General features: G+C 52.8%; 1 protein-coding gene across 1 annotated transcript; it reads right to left on the reverse strand.

The window, feature by feature from the left end:
* Nucleotides 1-15,162: 15,162 nt before the first annotated feature.
* Nucleotides 15,163-18,887, reverse strand: TMEM151A (transmembrane protein 151A). The gene is made up of 2 exons (XM_038410673.2): nucleotides 18,704-18,887; nucleotides 15,163-17,147 (listed from the first exon to the last, which is right to left on the reverse strand). Exons 1-2 carry the CDS (start codon nucleotides 18,761-18,763, stop codon nucleotides 15,831-15,833), a joined length of 1,377 nt encoding a protein of 458 aa, XP_038266601.1. The 5' UTR covers nucleotides 18,764-18,887; the 3' UTR covers nucleotides 15,163-15,830.
* Nucleotides 18,888-20,206: the final 1,319 nt, after the last annotated feature.

Below are 20,206 nucleotides of genomic sequence, written 5' to 3' on the forward strand. Positions count from 1 at the left end.
GGGGAAAAGGATTTTGTTTCCTTCTCTTGTGACTTCAGATCTGAGTTCTTAGGAGCAACCTGCAGAGGAGAAGGGGTGAGGCCCCGGCTTCACCTGCACCAGCTGAGCATCTCACAAGCAAGCTCTTTGTCACGTTACAACACTCAGATTGGTATTCAACTCGATGCCACCTGGGCTTTGCATTCCACAATGTAAACAGACAGCCTTTCGCTGACTCAGTCAGAGAGGTGCACTCAAAGCTAGGCCCCGACCAGGCTGGGCTTTTTGGTTGCCTTCCCATTCCTGCTTCACCCAGAACTGCTCACTTAGTCCAAGTGATTTGGAGGAAGCTGCGCCAGCCCTTATTACCTTGCCTGGTGGGGCCCTGATTGGCTTCTGTCTGCTCCCAGCTCTTCTAGCTGCTGGAAGACCAATTCTCCCAGAGTTCTGCCCACAGCTGATCCTGGCTGGCCTCTCTAGGCAGCTCTTGGAGGTCTAAACTCACTGCTCTTTTTCCCCAAAAGGACACCTTTGGGTGGGGTTGGCCAAGGTGTCAGGGCTCCAGCAGGAGGCAACAAATGCCTGACACACCCCCACAGAGGCACCTAGGCCTGACTTTCACATTATTTTTGCTTCCTAGAGTGAATCATAATTTAATTTAGTTTTCAAAAAACAAAAATAGGCATATTTATTCCAATTCTACTAGAGAGAGAACCAGTTCCATTTATATTTCTCCAAGTCACAAAATGAAATTCATAAAGATAATATTCTTTTTTAAAACTGGTGAAATCCAGTAAGAGAAATCAACAGTGAACTTTGCTGGAGAATAATCTTGTTACTTGGCTTTTTTCTTTTTATTAATAGACTAGCTGCATTTTCTTGACAGAGTTAAATACAGTTGTCAGGTCTCTTCTACTTTTAAATCTAAAAATGTTCTGAGAGAGAGCCACTAACTGGAGCAATTTGTAAAATACTTTAAAAGTGCCTTCAACAGAGGACATGCTAAAATTATGTGGTAGGTGATTTCTGTTGAGTCACTGAAGACAGCTTCTGATTGTCCCCTGGGGGGAGGTGATGTAGAAATGAGTTTGTAGCAATTATCTCATGAGATTGCAGATACCCAATTGCCACACGCTTCAGTGGCTGACTTTCTAGTGCTCACTGGGGAAGGCTAAAGAGTGCTGGTAGCCCCAAACTCTTCCATGCTCCAGCTGTTATGCACTTGCTTCCTGTCTGGATTCTAACTAGAGTCCCTGACCTTTCACCTCCCCTTCTCTGATACTATGTGTAACCGAGGTCCCAGGGAGCCTCACTGAAGTTACTCAGCTAGGGTCAACTGCAAAGAATGGGGCAAACAATCTCCAAAGCTGGTGGATACTTAGATTTACCAAACCAGCACAAAACGGCTTCTATAATATCTTACTGGGTACCCAGAAGCCAACAACACAGTTCCCTTAAAACAACCCAGCCTCAGGCCTCCATCCAGACATCCAAGTCAAATATGATGAGGAGTACTGAAAATCTTATTCACCATATAAGAAAGTTCTACCAATCCCAAAGGATCGGACATATTACTTCTCAGGTTAATGAATATTTCAGATCTTACCCAAATACACGCTTACAGCCAATCCTTATTAACTAAACTAAAATTTATTAAAAAAGAAAGGAGAGAAAATATTGGTTAAAAGATCAATATACATACAGACATGAGTACAGTTCTCAGATCAGATTCATAGTGGAGATGGTGAGCTTTGTAGTGGCAACGCGTTCTTTCAGAATTAGACCATAGGTTATAGTCCAATGTTCAAATTCAGGGTGATCCAGATGGGACTGGAGATCTTATGACTTAAGCTTCCCCTGCATGAAGCATCAAGCAGATCTGAGATAAAAAGGTTCAGGACCCAAGACATTTTTATTCAGTTCCAGGCCTTCTTTTGACAGCTCAGAGTCCTTAGGGGAACAATAGGCAATCATGGAGACTTTGAGGTAGACCTAGTTCCTAAACATCACCGGTAATTAGCTGCAGGGATTAGCATAAAGCAGTTGCCTGTTTTCCACCATTCACAGGGGATTTGCTATACATTTCAAAGAGAGATGAACAGAGTATAGACCAGAATGGTTTGATTACGTTGTTATCTTCTAACAATATGTATGTACATGCACAAAAACACAAACATTATCTACAAATATGTCCCTAAAGATTGAATTTGGGTCATTTATCTGCAGGATGCTTAACCCCTTTCTGGCCATGTGTTACACCATGGAAGCATGCAGTCCCATTTTCCACATGCTTTGCACTCATTGTCATCTCCCCTCACATGACTGCATCTGGGCATGGTGTGTGGGGAAGTGGTGTCGCCTGCCCTGTCTTTTCCAAACTTCAGTTCTCAACAATAAAACCTTTTGCTGCCATCATTCTCCAAGCCATTACATCCCTGAAATCCAAGCCGCAAGGCGTTACGTCTGCGGGAGGGAAAAGAATCTGTGGAATAGGGGACAGTCTGGGGAGACAGAAGGTACAAGCCATTAATTTAAATCAGCCTGAACTAGATACCCTGGCACAATAAACCATTAAAGCCAAACACCTCCATGTCCTACAGGATAAAAGTCTCAACAGAAGTCGGGTCGCAAATAACCATGTTGTAGGCTACGCTGGAATTGAAACATAGCTCCAAAATGGACTGGGTGTGTGATCCTAACACTTGCTATTCTGCCCAGCTGTAAGGGAATCAAAGCCCATCTGAGACGCACACCAGGAAGCTGTAAGATGGTGGGGGCTGCTTCTAAATTACACATTCTTACCTGCTTCTGGCTTCTCTGTATGTTAGATCTGCTTTGACTCCCTTGCATGTGGGTGGTTGGTGTAAATAATTCTGTAAGAGTTTCACTGAAGACTAAAGGGTCTGAGACACATTCTTATGGCTCCCTTCTGATTTTTGGCCTCTAACTGGTTTTCTCTTCACTTCCATCAAGCACAGTGAATAAGAAACTCCTTCCTATGCAGTTCCATGGAGTAGCTGTGGGAATAGCCAGCACACTCCATACAGAACAAGTATGTATCTCACAGACCTGCTCTTCCCGTCATGACAGCTTTCCAGTGAGTATGGCAACACATCACTGCACGGTAACCTGGCTGGGTATTTTTATTCTTTGCAGTTTTAATGGGTGCTCTCCCCAATGGCTTCACCGCCTCCTGGCTCCTGCGACATTCCAGGGACTGGGCCTTCCCCACTGCATGACCACTTGTGAGTCCTTGGTTATCCTCTTCCCTGTGTGCGGCATGCAGCAGCATCCCTGCGGTCTAACCCTCTTTAGTCCGTCACACTCCTACTTGGCAACTCTGAGCTGAGCAGGGCTTCTCAGAATTCTTGAAGGGGAGCCCCTGGCCTACGAGCCCCTGCCTAATTGGGAGAGCAGGAGGTCCCTACAAACAGTTCCTTAACACTCCTATAGCAGGCTGGCTGGGAATGCTGGTGGAGCCCTGGTTTTTCTACAGAGTCCTCCTGGCGTTAGTTTGCTGTTCAAGGCGCTGCTCAGACCAGGGAGCTCTGCAGCATGTCTCACGCATTTGCTGCTTTTATTACAGTAGGAAATGAGATGTTCTAAAAAGTGCCAGATGGAGACGAATAGCTGAGCTCATTCCATCTGATCCGCTGCGTGGGATTCCCTGCAAAGAACAAGCGGTTTCTTGAGTGGTGCCTTCCTAAGGGACCCGGTGTCCTCAGTGTCTCCACCCTGCGCAGAGCAAGCTGAATGTTCCCCCTTATGTTAGCCATGGAGCTGACATACCTGGGCTTGAGTTCCAGCTGAAACCTTTCCTGCTGCCCGAGTTAGGCTCCAGGAAATGACGCCCGTCAGCTACTCAGCCTCTGGGTTCCAACTCTAACTGTTAAAATGTTCTGCATCAGGAACTGGCTTCAAAAGCAGGGCTCTTGGAAAAGCCCCCTCATATCTGACCAGACTCATGAGGTATATACACAAATAGGTATTGGATGTAGCAACCCACTCCCGGACATTCCCGGTTAGGTGTGGTTTCTGTTTTGCTGCCGCCAGCCATGGTAGTAGTTTCCCAGGGCTCAATTTGTCTCACTGGATGCAGCCCAGTGTTAGGATGAGACTACTTGTTCATGCTTTTCTCCTGTCCTGAGTGAAACTCCCTGAGTCTCACAAATGCAGTCAAGACCCGTGTACACAAGAGTGGACATTTCAGGGTTTACATAAGCAAATGGAAAAAGGAGAAACCATGAGATGCCTTGATTACAAACCCAGCACTAAAACACAAGGCTTAGGCTCTGCCTGGGGAAAGGCAGTCAAATGGTACTTTCTTCCAGGTGATACGTAAGTGGCATTGAGAATGACTAGCCTCCTGTTACATTCATGTCACAGTTCAGCACCCACTGAGGCAGTGAGGGGTAGTGGTTGGTGCACTGGGCGTGGCCAACAGGAAGCCTGGGTTCTATTCCCAACTACACCTTTTGGCTCGCCTCGTAACACTGAGCAAATCACTTATCCTTGCTGTGCTCCCTTCCATAAAATGGGGGGGGAAGGGCTCTACCTACCTTGGCTAAGCACTTAGATCTTTTCATAAACCGTTCTATTCACATGCCAAGTATTAATTAGCGGTAGCGGAGAACTAGTGCCTGGCATGCTTGGCTATATCAGAATGGCCACACTGGGTCAGACCAAAGGTCCAGTATACTGTCTTCCGACTGGCCAATACCAGGTGCCCCAGAGGGGATGAACAGAACAGGTAATCATCAAATGATCCATCCCCTGTCACCCATTCCCAGATTCTGGCAAACAGAGGCTAGGGACATCATCCCTGTCCATCCTAGCTCATAACCATTGATGGATGTGTCCTCCAGGAACTTATCTAGTTCTTTTTTGAAACCTGTTATAGTCTTGGCCTTCACAACATCCTCTGGCCAGGAGTAGAACAGGTATAGCTGGGTTTGACACTGCACCTGAGGAGCCAAATGGAGCTTTCTTTCTCCAAGCCAAGGTGAGGGAAGCAAGAGCCGCCTTGACACCCACTGACAAAACCTGCGACTTTCCTTGCTGTAGCAATTCGCCTTTCACCACCTGAAACCCACATGGCAACATCAGCAGCTACTTGTCAAACTGACACCCAAAGCAGGTCTTCTCTGGGGCCCATTGCACCATGGGACTCTTCAGGAGTTGGGTTCTGATGGCAGCTCCCCTCTTGTCTTCCCTGAGCTGCACAGAGGCTCTCCAATCTGCTGCGCCTGGAAAACCATCCCTAGATCTCTGGCCTATATTGCCTTTCCAATGCACTCCCAGTCTGGAATGCCTAACCCTAAACCGTGGCTTCCTTGGGTAGCCGCCTCTCAAATACCATGCTGCTTTGGGTCCAGCATTTGAACAACCAGAATCGTCTAGTCAGCATGGGTGCAAAACTGACAGCTGTCTGTCAGAGACTTCTCACTTGTTAGCAACAAAAACAAGGTACCTCTGGGCAAGGGCTTGTAGGGGAAGATTTGGAATGTTACATACAGGTGGGCTTTAAAAGGGGGGACACAAGGACAATAGGATTTGTTCGGAGGAGGAAACTTTCAAAACATACCTAGGTTCCACCACGGGGCAGGAGGGAGAGGGGTAGTGACCAAGGGGAGATGAATTCACAGTAAATACCTAAATACTGCTGAGAAGGAATAATGGGTAAGAGTTGCTTCGGCTTCAGCCACAGTCTCCCGTGTGTCGTTGTTTCAGTCATGATCAGATTTACACTAAAGGTAACAGAAGCTGTAGAGAGTATTAGTGATTTTTAAGGCAAGAGTTAGTCAATTTGTTGCATGGAAAATGCCTTCTATTGGCTTCCAGGGCACTGATTTGGGCCTTTCATGTGGCACCTTGCAAAGCATATAAGAAGCAGAGGGATGGATCTAGGGATATAATGAAGGAAGGACGTATTGTTTCCTTGGTATATCTATCCACCTGACCTACTTTTGTCAACTCATCCTATAATCAAAAGCTTCAGCAACCCCGGCTTTCAGAACTGCATGTCTAATTTGCACACAGAAGGTGTTTGCACATGCAAGCTGGTAATAGGAAGCTCAAACATGCTGTCAGATTGCATGTGCACTTGCGAAAATCAGGCCCTAAAGGCCTGATACCGTAATCTAGAGGGAAGCCTTTTAATATGTAAAAGCACCAAGTGGCTTTTGTAAAACTCTACAAATCCAATGGGGCTTTGAAACCTTAATTTTCCAAGTTTGGGACTTATTTGACTATGCAACTTGCAATTGTTAGCCTTTTTAATATGTTTGGAAACTTACCGGTTTAAAAAAAAAAAAAAAGTCAGTTGCATCAGTAGATCTTGGAGCTGACCTGGTTGACTATGGGCAACAGGAGGAACCCTCAATACCACATTCTGGGGTATGTTGTAACAGTGAGGGGGGGAGAGAGACATGCTTAGGCGGGTCTCCCCTGTGCTATGGCTGGTGGGATAGTTGTGTTTTTATCCTATCCAGTACAGTGCTAACATGCAATATAGAAACAGATGATAACACTGTTTTGGTCGTGTGTGATTCTAGTAACTTTTTTCCAGAGTTCCTGATTGGTCATTTAATTTTCACAACTGGATTATCTGAAAGAAAGAGATGGCATTTTACAGGCTCTGAGTCCAAGTAACCAGAGCTGGTCCAGCGCATCTCTGCACAGCCACTGGCCTTCCTCTCTCTTCTTCAATGCTGCCATGTTTATTAAACCTGTGTGTATAACAGTAGAGCTGACTGGGGAAGTTTCTGTTGGAATTATTTTGTGATGGAAAAATACAATTTCTGGAAAATCAAAATTTTCTACAGGAAAATTCTGACTTTGTGGAAAATGGAAAAATGTTTCCCATAGAAAATTTCAATTTTCCAGCAACTGTATTTTCCATTTGGAAAATCAAAATGAAATGTTCATTTTGGGTCAGTTCAACGTGAATCAGAATATTTCAGTTTTTGAACTGACCTGAAAATGTTTCATTTTAAATGAGTTCAACACAATATTAATCTGTATTTCCTTATCAGGGCATTGCCTTTTAGGAGTTGTTGTTTGTGCCCCAATTCTCTCCTGTGGGCCAGTATACCTGGAGGACTACATCTCCCATAATGCAATATGGACTTTCTACTGATTGAGCTGTGTGGTGCATCATGGGAGTTGCATGATTCTGGGTACATTATGGGAGATGCCGTCTAGGCAGAGAGCCTAGCCCATAGGGAAGAATGGGGGCAACAGACTTCGGAACTACAACTCCCATAAGGTAATATGACATTATGGAAAAATGCAATTTAATATTGAACTGATTCAAAACTAAGCATTCTGGGTCAGTTCAATAAACCAAAATTAAATACTTCAATTTTGGGAATGTCAGACTTTCATTTCGATCAAAAAGGTTCTAATGAAACACTAGACATTTCTGAATTGAAAATTTTCAGAATTTTGGTTCCTCAAAAACATTAAAAATTTCAAATTTTTGTCCCAATCTGAGACAAAAGCAAATGGTGACATGTTAGAAATTCTGACTTTCACTCAGCTCTTAAAATAACAGCAACACATTCCTGTGGGTACAGGGAGAGAGGCGGGCGGGGGGAGGCCAAGAGGAGACTGAGCTGTGGAGGAGTGAATGTATAGAGATCTCTCTTGATCTTTTGTGGAGAGGCCCATCCCATTCTAGAGCATCCTGCACCAACAGGTTCTGCAGCCTCTCAGAATACGCCCTGACGATATTTAAGGAGGCTGGAACTGCTTTTAACTAATTTTGAACCCACCTGAGCATTGGTCCTGAAAGTTCTATTGACTTGAATGTTGTGAAAGAGGGAGCTGAGAAGCAGTGGAAAAGAAATTCCAGAGCAAAAATATTATCTTTGCCATAATCACATAGAACACTTGTGCTACCCTTGTTTATTAGGCAATGGCTCTCTCTCTGGTGTGGCATAGTGGTGCCATGGTAGTACAGGAATCACGGTAGCTAGGAGAGAGTTTTTTAAAAAACTGAATTGAACATGGAAGTAAGCCTGAGTGTTTGAGGTTCACTCCTGCATTGCCAAGGAAGTAGACTACATGCTGTAGGTCTATTTCATTTCTAATTTCTATGGTTCTGGTACAAGGAAATGGGATTTGTGAACTCTAAATAGTTCTGTGACTCCAAAAACTAGCTTGGAAGGATGACATATCCCTAGTGATGTGATGTCTTGGTACAATTTCTTATTGTACCAGCTGGAACTGGTCTACTTCCCAGCAATTTGATGGGAAGAAATTATTCCCTGAAATGTTAAGATCAAAATAACTAATTTTAAAATAGCTCATTCATAGAAACACATAGCATCTGTGTAAAAGATACTTGCTCAATCAGCCATCAAAAATCAAATGACCCCACACAGCAAAAAGGTGACGTGAAACTACTAAAAGATTTACCCACGTATCGTCTGTCCGAATCAGAATCGATTCACAGGAAATAATCCTTGATTTCCACATGGATTTGGAAACACAAAGAATAGACAAGGGGAAAAAAAATACAGGAAAGCTTCAATGATTGACTGGCGTGTCCCAAGGGCCCATCAGATGATTCCCTTTCTGTCTCCCCACTTTCTAATGGTGCTGTAATTTGACATGTATTTACCCAGGGAAATTGTTCACTGCATCTGTTTTTCAGTGAGGCCCTGTTTGAACTGAGATGACTAAAGCATGTAGAAGTTAATTGCTCAAAGTCAAGAAAATGAGTCGGATTCTCAGATAATACTAAGGAACTTTGGCTCATATCCTCAAAGGTATTTAGGCACGCAATTCTAATTAAAATAAAAGGAGAGTTAGGTGCCTCAAAACCTTTGAGGATCTGGGCCTTCCTGGCTCCTGATTTTTTACTTCTTCACCCAGGCATACTGCCTTCCCAAGAACAGCTTTCTGTTTCCACAGAGTAAACTACCCAAACTGCCAATACCTAAATGCCACAAATGTATTTGCCCTCTGCATTGGCAATTAGTCATACTCTATCGCCCTACAGCTTGGCCCTATCCAGATACCATCACATTAAGCCATGTTTTGAGGGTAGAAGTAGGGGAAGGAATCTGGGGGGCCCAGTTTACACTCCTGTAAATTACAGACAGCACGCTGATTTTTGCTGCTTGTTCGGCAGAAATGAGACAAGAGCAGCTCAAATCCAAGGACTTCGTTTTCCATAATTTCTGGGTTAGATCGACCATTGTTCTGACCAGTATGGCCATTCTTATGTTCTTAAGAACCACGTCAGTTCTCAGCAGTGGGAGTTTAGTAAAGCGTTACCATTTTGACCCAAGTGGTTAGCCAACATGCAGGGTCTTGTGGGTTGTTTCTGTGAAGAGGAGAAATAGATGATGGATAAGGTATTTCTGTGGGGCAATCCTGTTTTATGTAAAAAGAATGCACATGAATTGCTGGTTCTCTGACCACAGTAGGAATCAACTAGGAAACCGATTCCTTGCTCAGTCTGGCAAGCCTCTTTTTCCAGCCAGCAGTCTGCCCAAAAAGCCCCCTCTCGGCTTTCTTTCAGGGTCATGTGACAAGTACATCTCTTGCTGTCCTTGGCTTTCTACTGCCTTCTCTGTGTGTTTCTGTGGTGTTGCCACTGTACCTGTTCTCACACATGCAGCTCACCAAAACATTATCCAGCTGTCTACCTTTGCATTCAGCCCCCCTGTGAAACCTCTCGGACCTCATAGCTCAGCTCCTGACTGGCCTGGCATGTTACCTGTGTTCTGGGGAGTGGCTCCTATTGTTTCAGCTGTCTTCTGCCAAAAGGAGCTTAATTGCTTTTTATGTTTATCCTGAATGAAAGGCAGCTGTCACACCCACCAGCTTCAACAAGGTTTCACCCAGCCTCCAGCATAGCAATATAATAGTGTAACACATGCCAGCTGATTTGTTATGACTATTTCCTCATTGATGGGGAGAGACAACATCACTCAGTTGTGAGAAAACTTTCCTTTGCTTGCGGAAGATAAATATCGAAGGCGCTCACCCTGAAAGAACATGTGATGGAGCTGGTGAGTAGGGGACCATAACTCCCATTAGCCCTGCCTCCTGGACAGGTAAGGGGAAATGACCTAAACCAGCAAGTGAACAGGATCTGGGAAGCAGGACCAGTGGCCGCATGGCAAGCTAGGAGCTGTAGAGAACCTGGATGCAGAGTGGAATCTCCAGGATCTGTCCACAGACCCACACATCAAACAGGCTGTGACTGCCAGCCTTAAGCTGGGTGCAGCTCTGTGGGAGGCTTATGGGGCGGCAGCAGCTGGACAGGGAGCCAGTGCAGAGGGGCCCAATGAGAGACACTAGGTGATCTGGCTGTCCTGGAAACTTGCAAGCTTGTCTTTCCTTGAATAGAGACAGGACTGGAGAGGGCACCCCAGCCCTGAAGAGCCCTGACTCTCAATTGGATTGCCCCAAGGAAAAACCATTATTGCTCCACTTGAAATGTAACTGGTTAAGCCTCTGTGCCGCGGGGAGTGGGGGGGGTGCAACCTCTACCCTTTCCTGCCGGCCGTAGTAAAATACCCTTTCACTCAGCCATGTGGCTCAGTGATTATTAGGACCCAGCAGAGCTAGCGCCTACCAGACCTAGCTGTACACCTACAACGCATGCCTCAGCGTGGTGCTATGCCTGGCATGCTATGGGCATCCTGGTGGTGTAGTGTACTCAACCCCAGGCCTTACAAGTGAGTGAGTCACCCCCAGAAGGGATGGATCCTTACAACGGGAACGAGAGCCCTACTTAAGTGGTGCTGGGGACCTCATTCGTGTGCATGTGCCATTAAGTTGGGTTTTACTTTGTACTAATGCACTGGGATGAGAGGAGGTTGGGAGAGCCTGGAAACCCAGCATTTTACTAACTACTTGGAGGGAAGGGAGCCCCCCGGGAGAAACACAGGGGAGAAGGGTGGAAGACGGGGAGCCACAAATACAGCTAAACCCTGTCAAGCAACACATGACTGTGGTATGAAAAGTGACCTTGTAAGCAGAGCTGTTGCGGGCCAAGGAAGAGGTTTATGGCTTAGGCTTAGGCTAGCATTCGGCATCTGGATCTGAGGCTGAAACACGGCGCTAGCTGAGGCCACGCATCATGGCCTAGCACGCTTGCATCGTGGGTGTGAAACTTTTGCCATGTCGGGTCAAAATCATACAAAAATGGCAGCTGTTAGGGGAGTTCTGCCATGTTTGACCCGAATGGGCGGACAGGCTCCTATCACCTGGGTCCAAAGGTGTGTGCAAAGCAGCCTCAGAAACGCTTCAAGCTACCTTTGCGCACCCCCCACTAGCTGGGGGGCTGTTCCTTTCGATTGCACGTAAGCATCTGGCCCATATTAGGAATTATTGGCTGGTAGTCAGTGTTTGTCTTGCACGACATATTCATTACCCTGCTGTTGGAGGCACATGTAACATGATGCCCCTGGCTGGGGACAGCAGCGCAGCCAGTGAACTGGCTCTAGAAGTATGGAAGCTCAAGCACCATAGCTGACCCAGATCTCTGACGACTAGCCAGGGAGGGGGCGAGACAGCCCCATTGCTGTTGCCGGTTACACACAGCCTAGTTGGCTTTCTTAGGTGCGGTCAGTCCTAATTCAGATTTTCACTCATGTTCCCAATGACGTTTGCTTCTAAGTATAAAGGGCATCAGTCAGGAAACCTGGGTGCTAGTCTCAACTCTGCCATTGACTCACTCTGTGACGTTGGGCTTATCACGTAACACCTCTGTACATTGATCCCACTCTGTAAAATGCGCATGTTTATCCTGTGGGATCATCCCCTGTACAGTCTGTTCCTCCCTTTGGGGGGGTTGGGGAGGGCTCGTCCACACCTTCTTAGTTATTTGCGACGGATAGAGGAAAAGTGCAATATGAATCAAGTTAATTACAAATTAGTCTCGACTATCCTTGCTGGGTTGAAAGGAATCTTGCCTGATTAACAGTAAAACTACAAGTGCCCTTCTAGTGCTGAGGGCACTACATGTGCTTTGTCCATCACAGGAGGGGATGATCCTGCCCCCTCCACTTCCCCCCAAGAGAGAATAGACTGTAGGAGATGATCTCACCTAGGATGGGGAATACTCTGTAGGGGACCATGTATTGCTGGGGGGGTTTCATTCAGGTGGGGCACAGGGGACTCCCCACCACCTTGTTCCTACACTGACACCCATCCCCATCTCTGTCCCAAGGAGCTGACACAGAACCTGCTGCAGGACTCCAGCCTGTCCTGCAAGTGCCACCTGCCCCAGGCCACTGGCCTCACCCCCATCCATGTGAGAAACTGGTTCAGCAACCACCACCAGCAGGACTGGGCAGCCTCAACCAGGAACAGGTGAGGGGACAAGCCCACCCTGGGGTCTGACATGGGATCCTGCCCCAGCCTTCAGCATGGAGGGGAGGGGAGATGTCCGTGAGACACACAGGGGTCTCGGTAGGGGGCGCTGGGCTGCAGGGCAGGGCCTTGGTGGGGGTGCTAGGCTGCAGGAAGCAGCCCGGGGGGCTGAAAGATCAATCGAATCCCACTATGGTGTTCCTTGTTGCGGTTTCCTGGTTCCACCCAAACACAGCCGAGGTTTTGGAGTGAGCTGACTTGAGTTCAATACCAGGGAGAGTTGGGGGGGGGGGGGGCGTGAGACCCTTTCCATTTACAGGAATAAAGGCTGCCTGGCTCTGAGGATGGTACAGGAGCTTCTGGGTGTCTGGAAGATCAGGCGCTGTGCTGAGGCTCTGGATGCCTGGGTTCTATTATGGCCTCTGCTGTTAATGGGGCTTTAATTTCTCTGGCTCACTTAGGATTTTCCCTCCTAGGCTCTAGAAGTATTCACCATCCAAGCCTAGCATGGCCACCCTGCCTCCCCCCGGCTGAGTGCCAGACCAGCATGGGCCCGAGTGATGCCCCCTCCCTGTGGAGGCAGTTCAGCCGCCCAGCCTCAGTGCGCCTCCCCACCCCCACAGCAGGCCGAAGGATCTGACTGCAGCTATCAGAGACTGGGCCAGCAGCTACTGAACAGCAGAGACCAGGAACCGGCTGGGGGCAGGCGGGAGTCATGGCTTCCCCGAGTGATGACGTGGAAGACTGAGATTCAGAGGGGGATCTAGCCGGCAGCCACAGGAGGAGTCGTCCCTGAGCAGCTGAGAGATGACTCTCACCGGCATGTGGGAGCTGGGTGGGGTACAGACAGCCATGCTGAGCTGCATGGGATGCAGCGCAGTGGTGCCTACGGTCCCTCCTGTCCTGTCCCAGCATGCACTGGGGGGCTGCACAGCCCCCAGCCCTGCCCTCCTCTGGCTCCAGGGGCTCCCAGAATGGGGGGTGTCTGGGGCAGCAGTGGGACAGTGCTCCTAGAGCTGCCAGGGCAGGAATAATGCCCCTTGGGTGGCAGGGCCAGGAGCCAGGGCCCTAAGGGTGCCAGGTTTGCAGCAAAGACCAACGGGTCATGGGCAGTTGGGGATAAGATGAACAGCTCAGGGGGCTGAGATACCGTCTGACCCCCCCACATCCCAACACATGCACCAGGTAAATCTGCTCCCTCCCTTCCCCCCCACCTTTGTGCAAGAAGCAGCTAGAGCTGCAGCCTCTGCGCACAAACTCCGGGGCAGGCAACAGGGCAATTAAGCAGATTTAACGTGGAACCTTTCCACGCTAGGGGGGCTGGCTCCAATCCAGCACTGGGGCAGGGAGTCTGGGAATGAGACAGAGGGTCTTTCTCCTCCCGGGGGTGCCAGTTCTGGTCTGGATCCACCCTGTGTAAGGCACGTTTGCAGGGTCTCAGCCCGGTTCTCCACAGGAAAAACACACAGCCCTGCCCGTGGGCACTAACCCACCCCTCACCGGCATCCCCAGCACTGAGGCTAGGCAGCTGAACAAGCCACCTTGGGGGTAAGAGGTGCAGCGGCAGGGAGAGCAGGGCGGGGGGCTCTTCAGGGCTACCCCCGAATCAGACTCCAGGATGAATCTCTGACAGATTTTCGGGATATAAATCACCCCGTCCATCCGGGAACACAGTGCTGTGTTTCCCCTCCAGTGGCTGAGCACCGACTCCTGGGGTTTTGCCCCAGAGGGGAGTGGGGTCTAATGGGTTAGAACGGGGGCTGGGCATCAGGCATCCTGGGTTCAATTCCTGACTTTGCCCCTGGCACGGGTGAGTGAGTGATTTCCTCTCTCTAGTGCTCCATCTTTCCACGGGGGTTCAGCTGGCTCTGTTCATGTTCCCAGAGAGGCTGAAGCCAGCAGGACAGTGGTCTGGACTGCTTGGGGCCATGCAGTGTCTAGGCAGGGATGGGGAAGCCCTGGGCCTTGATAGGACTCAGCTAGGGCTTGACTAAGGGCTCTAACCTGCCTGTTCTGCACCACCCTGCACCGTTTGACCTGCACTCCAGGAAAGCAGGCCCTGGGCCCCACAGAGCCAGTGTGGAAGCTTAAGATGCACCTGCATCCGTCAGTCGCTCAATAAACCCTAATGCTTCCATCAGCAGCTGTCTGTCACTCTTACTGCGCAGGCCTGGAGGGCTGACCCCTGTGCTTCAGGGCAGTGGTAGGTGGTGCTGTGCTGGAGGGAGCAGGACAGTAGGGGGCACGTGCCCCATGCAGTCAGTGCTGGCCCCAAAGTCTGAGTCCAGGGTGCCGAGCTCCAGGCTGGGATAGCAGTGGCTGCAGGCTGGCATTGAGGGGCATCAGCAGGGCTGCTATATCAGTTGGCTCCATTTCCCTGGCTGCCCTGTACTGCTCACTCCATGCCCCAGAGCAGATCAGCTCATGGCTGCAGCACCCATAGGCAAGGCAATAGTGGCTCGTGCTACCCCCAGGCCTTGGAGCTGCCACTCACTCTTAAAGGGCCCTGCCCTAGGAGGGTCTGCAATAGAGTCTCTGCGGGTCCTGGGCAGTGCTGAGCGCCAGCTGCCTCTGGGGTGGGGCATGGGGGCTGTTCATACAGGACTCCTTCACCCGGTGCTGAGAGACAGCAGGGGGCTACCTGCATGCACATACAGCATTGTTCATACCATGACCAGAGCCGTAACCTAGTTTGGGTTTAGCTCCTCCAGCAGAGGACTCTCCCCCACCCCACCCCACCCCGCTGCATGCACGCATGCGCGCGCGCACACACACACACACACACACAGACAGCCTGGCTCATCCCCTTCAGAAGCAGGTAGCACAGCCACACACCCAGACTCTGCTGTGGGTTTGTGTCCCTTTATTCACTGTCACGCTCACTCCAGCCAGGCCTCCCCGGGCATGCACCATTTAACCACCAGCCCCTTGGCACAACCTCAGGGAGAGAGGGGTGCCAGGGCAGAATAGATACCCTGCAGAGGAGGTTTGAGAGGAAATTAAACTATCCCCCAGCCTCACTCTGCCAAGGGGGTCACAGCCTTGGGGAGGGAGGGGTGAGGCACCAACCCCACAGTATCAAGGTCCTCCAACTATCAGGGATTTAGGCAGCCCCAGTCACCTCCAAAGGAAGCTCCATCCTCTCCTGCACATCTGGGGAAGGCTGCCCTCTGCCCTAAGCTCTCCCTTTGCACAGGTCTGTCAATGTCCCTGTCCCTGCCCTGGGCTCAGTCTAACCTCTGGAATCCAATTCCATGCACAGGAGCTGAGATCAGAATCCAGCCCTGACCCCGTAGCCCTCAGTGGGTGACTGGATCTACACCTGGAGAGCTGAGCACACACACGGGTTTTGCTGCAAAGTGGCTCCCCTTGTTCTAACTCAGCCAGGGCCTGTGTGCCACGAGCACTGGGGCCCCCGGGGCAGGGGAGGGGGGTTCAGTTGTTCCCCGGGGGTAGCTTCGTCGTTCTTCTCCCGTCTCCAGGCACCCATCCACGCTCCTGGCCATGCATCGAGTTCATAGAGGCGTCCCAGCCGCTGTGCCCGGGGTGCCCTGTGGGGGGCACGTCTCCCCACTGCGCCTGATGATCACCGGAAAGTAGAGGGCGTCGTGGTAGCAGGGTGGATTCCCCAGGGGCTGCCTCTCTGCCCTGCCCCCGCTCAGGCTGCGGAAGATGCCTCGGCCCAGCGAGAAGCGGCTGCGGCTGAAGGGCAGGCGAGCATAGAGGGCCCGGGTGCTGCAAGAGGGGAGCGAGTTGCTGCTCAGTGTGCGACGGCAGCGCTGCCAGCCCCGCAGGTAGGCACCGCCTGCCATGACCGCATCCATCAGCACCGCCTCCGAGTAGCTGGGCACCAGCTGGCGGTTGGAGCAGATGTGCCACTCCAGCTCTGTCATGTCCACCGTGGCCACGCGTGGGATGGGGCGGCCGTAGCCAGGAGGCTCCAGGGAGCCAGGCCCATCCTCGGTACCGAAGAGCTTCTCCACATGGTAGTGCACGTTGGCTGTGCGGTACCCGGCCAGCACCCGCAGCGGCCAGGACAGAAGTGCCAGCGAGGCTGCCCAGAAGGCCCAGCGCCGGGCGAACCAGGGAGGGCGCCCTGGCTCAGGGAAGACCATCAGCTGCTCCTGGAAGTTGACATCCTGCAGCCGCATGCCCTCTCGTGCCTCCAGGTAGTCATCCAGCCCCTCGTTCTGGCCAAAGAAGCGTGCCCGCTGGGCCAGGTAGGCAGCCTCGGCCCGAGCGCTGGCAAAGCTGAAGCACTTGGTGAAGCGCAGGCACGTGGCCGGATGCTCAGCCAGGCCCAGCAGCTCCTTGGAGACGTCGCGCACGCCATGGGCCGTGTAGTCAAAGTGGCTCTCAGCCATGTGGGTGTTGACCCGCTCATGGTACACCTGTGTGGTGGTGTAGGCGTCGCCATTGCGATAGCGGGTCACCTGGCGCGTCCGCCGGATGTAGTGGTAGCTCACCGCCTTCCACCACACGCAAGGCACTGCCTGCTGCATGTACTGCACCAGCTGGTGCACGCTGGCAGTGCTGGCCCGGGGCTGGCGCTGGGCCTGGGCAAAGCAGTGCCAGCATTCTACCAGGTAGAGCAGGTAGAGCATGGCCAGGAAGGCCAGCGGGATGTAGAGGTAGCCATCTGAGCAGGGGCTGGCGTGATAGACAGTGGAGGTTCCCCGGGCTGCTCCATCAAAGGCCAGGCGGGTGACGGTGGACAGGTGGCACCAGGCCACGGCACCAAAGCAACCATACATCAGCAAGGTGAGCAGTAGGCACCGCCAGTGTGACTCCCGCCACAGAGAGCTGCTCAGGGACTGCTTGAGGGGGCGCTGCTGCTCCAGGGAGAGAGAAACACAGTTAGCGGGGAAAGACCCTGTCCCCTCGGCCTGAGCCTGTATCGGAGTCAATACCCCACAACAAGGGAAGGTCCCGTTTCCATTCCTCCCAAGCCCGCCCGTTCCCCCCGAGCAGCCCAAAGCTGCTGCCCCTTGGAGAGGAAAGGCCAAATGTCCCCTACCCTGTCCTCCAAACTCTAACTATCGAAAGGGCTGGCCCAGGCCAGCCAGCAGTAACCAATCAGAATGCCCGGGAGCAGGCTATTGGCTGGAAAGGGGATGGCACAAGGCCCAGCTGTGCCCGCAGCGAGCATCTAATCCGCCCCCACCCGCCTTCCACCTCAACAACATCTCGCGGGCACCAGGCAAAGCACCAACTACAAATGGACTCCCGGGGGCAGGGCAGGGCTAGGGATGCAGATGCATCAGCACCAATGAGCTCAGTGGGGGATGGGAAGGCTCAGGGAGAAATTAACCACCCAACTTTGCCCCCAATGTCCCTCCCGCTCCCAGAGCTGGATATAGAACCCCGGCATCCTGGCTTCCACCCCCACTGCTTTGGCCCATTAGATCCCACCCTGAGATGGCCGAGAGCCCAGAAGTCCTGGACCCCTGCTCCCCTCCAACTGCCTTGACCCCACTTGCCTCCCAGACCCAAGGACAGAACCCAGGAGTCCTGGTTCCTACCGCCCCCTGCTTTAGACCCCAGGCCTCTCCTGGAATTGAGAACTGAACCCAGGAGTCGGGGCTGCCAACACTCCAGCCCCCATTCCCTGCCACTGGACCCCCAACCTCCCAGAGCTGGGAATGGAGGGGTGGGCCCAGGGATGCGATGGGGGGAGAGGAAGGGATCAAAACTACGCAGAACTAGCCAAAGCAGGACTGCCCCGCACGTCTCCTCCTGCCTCTGCGATTACCCCCCGCTTCCCTGCAGGATGGGCGGGGGCGGAGAAAACAAGCGCTCCCCACCCCACCCTTGGCCCGGGGGGATTCCAGCCCCAGCAAGCCCTCCCCCCATCTGTGCCTTTGTCCCGATCGAGCCCCTCACGGTCCTCCCCCCCCCCCACACCCAGCCCCAGCAAGAGACGCCGCCAGCAGCCCCAGCCGCTCTGCTGCAATGCAGAGCCCGGCACCCGACCCGCCTTCCCGCGACGGGCCCGACAGCAACCCCCCCACCCCGGGCCAACGGGGCCCCCCAGGCCCGATCCAGTCGCGGTGATTCCGGTGCATCGTCCCTCCACATGGTAACGAGAGTTACCGAAATGCCGGGGGAACGGAGCGGGGGAATCGCCGTGACCCCCCACGTCCACAGCCCCATACACCCCAACCCCGCCTGTCTCCCGTACCCCCAGCCCCGCCTATCCCCAGCCCCCCAACGCTGCCTATCCCCCACGCACCCCACAACTCACACGTAAACACACCCCCACGCCCTGCCTGACTGTCCTGGGTGGGAGGGAGTTCCCAGAAGCGCTTTCCCCCCCCCCACTAGCCCCTGGGGGGAGAGCACCCCACCCCTTGCGCATGGGGGGTCCAGGATCGGGCCCAGCGCTCACCTCCTCCCGGTGCGGGTCCCCCGCGGCGGGCGGGCCGGGCAGCGCCCCCTCGCCGAGCATGGCTGTTGCTGGGGGCTGCGGCAGCCGGGATCGCGGGCACCATGGCGGGGTCAGACCCAGCGCGCCCCGGCCCGAGCGCGGAGCCGCCTCCCCGCCTGGTGCATCTTCTGCACCCCGCTCCGATTGCTCCGTGCGCCTGCTCCGCCTCCCCCGGCAGGGGCCCTGCCCGCGGCGCCGGGGCCGCCTCCCTCCTGCCCCGGTGCCCAGCTTCCCCTGCCCAGCGCTGCGCCCCGGCGACACCGTCGCCCCCGGTTCCGCACCCCTACTCCCGTGCGCCCAGACGCCCCATCGCAGAGCCCCCCCACATCCACCCTCCGCCGCCTCCAGTGCACCCAGGTGCCCACCTCCCCTGCCACCCAACCCAGGGCCCTGATGTCCCCTGCACCCCAGGGGTCTCCTGTGCCCCCACCCCTCCCATTTCTGCACCCCTCTGCCCCCTTCCTCCCTCTGCCCCATCCCCTCGTGCCACCCACCCAACCCTGCAGCCCTGTGCCCCAGAGCCAGTGTGCCCCCCCCACACACACACACCCTGCTCTCACTCACCTGTGCCCTGGGGCCCCTTGTGCCTCTTGACATTCCCCGCTCCTGTGATCCCCTCTCTCCCTCTGCACCACCTTCATCCCCCGCTATCACCCAGCCCGGGGGCCCTGCAACCCCAGTGCCACCCTGTCCCTGCACCCCCTATGCCCTGTGCCCCAGTGCTACCTGCACATCCTACATGCATGTGTCTCCTGAACCCCCACTTCTCACCCCACAGTGCAACACACACCTCCTGTCCCTGCACTTCACCCCCTATGCCCTATGCTACCTGCATGTTCCCCCAGAACCCACATACCTCACCCCCTCAGTGTGTCCCACACATCATGCTCCTAACTGACCCTTTTCCCCAGCCCAGGTGCCATCCTGCAACCCCCAAATCTGTGCCTCCTGCTCCTACCAACCTGCACCCCCCTGACACCATCCCCAGTGCCTCCTGCCCCACCCTCCGTGCCTACAATCCCCACTCCCCTTGCTCTCCAATACCCTTTGGGGGATGCAAGGTGTCTCAGCTCTGCATTACCAAAGTCTGACTGTGCCTCCTTCCTTTCCCCTCCCCCCAAAACCCCCATGTTGTTGCATTTTGGAGATGGTTCCTAAGATGTAGGGGGCTCTCCCAGAACACCCACCACCAGTTCCATCCTCACTAGCTAGTGAGGCTATCATCTCCAAGCTGCTGGGACCCACATTTGGAGGAAGTGCCTTAGTCCTTAGGGACAGACCCCCAAATGTCCATAGGAATTCAGTTCCCCCTAATGCCCCTGGCAGAATGGCTGGTCCTGCCTGCCCATGGACTCCATTGCTCAGGTAAGAGAAGTGAGACTGGCTCCACTGCCCTCTCCCCAGGCCTCCTCTCCATCTCTCCCTGCAGCTCCCATGGTGCCAGGACAAGAGGGCAGTGCCCAG

This window comes from Dermochelys coriacea, chromosome 7 (genome assembly GCF_009764565.3).
Source record: "Dermochelys coriacea isolate rDerCor1 chromosome 7, rDerCor1.pri.v4, whole genome shotgun sequence".
In the NCBI taxonomy this organism is placed as follows: domain Eukaryota; kingdom Metazoa; phylum Chordata; order Testudines; family Dermochelyidae; genus Dermochelys; species Dermochelys coriacea.

Coding starts and splice junctions, on each gene's coding strand:
- TMEM151A (XM_038410673.2), bottom strand. CDS start 18,763: ATGCTCGGCGAGGGGGCGCTGCCCGGCCCGCCCGCCGCGGGGGACCCG. Junction 17,148..18,703: donor GGGACCCGCACCGGGAGGAG/GTGAGCGCTGGG, acceptor TCCCTGGAGCAG/CAGCGCCCCCTCAAGCAGTC.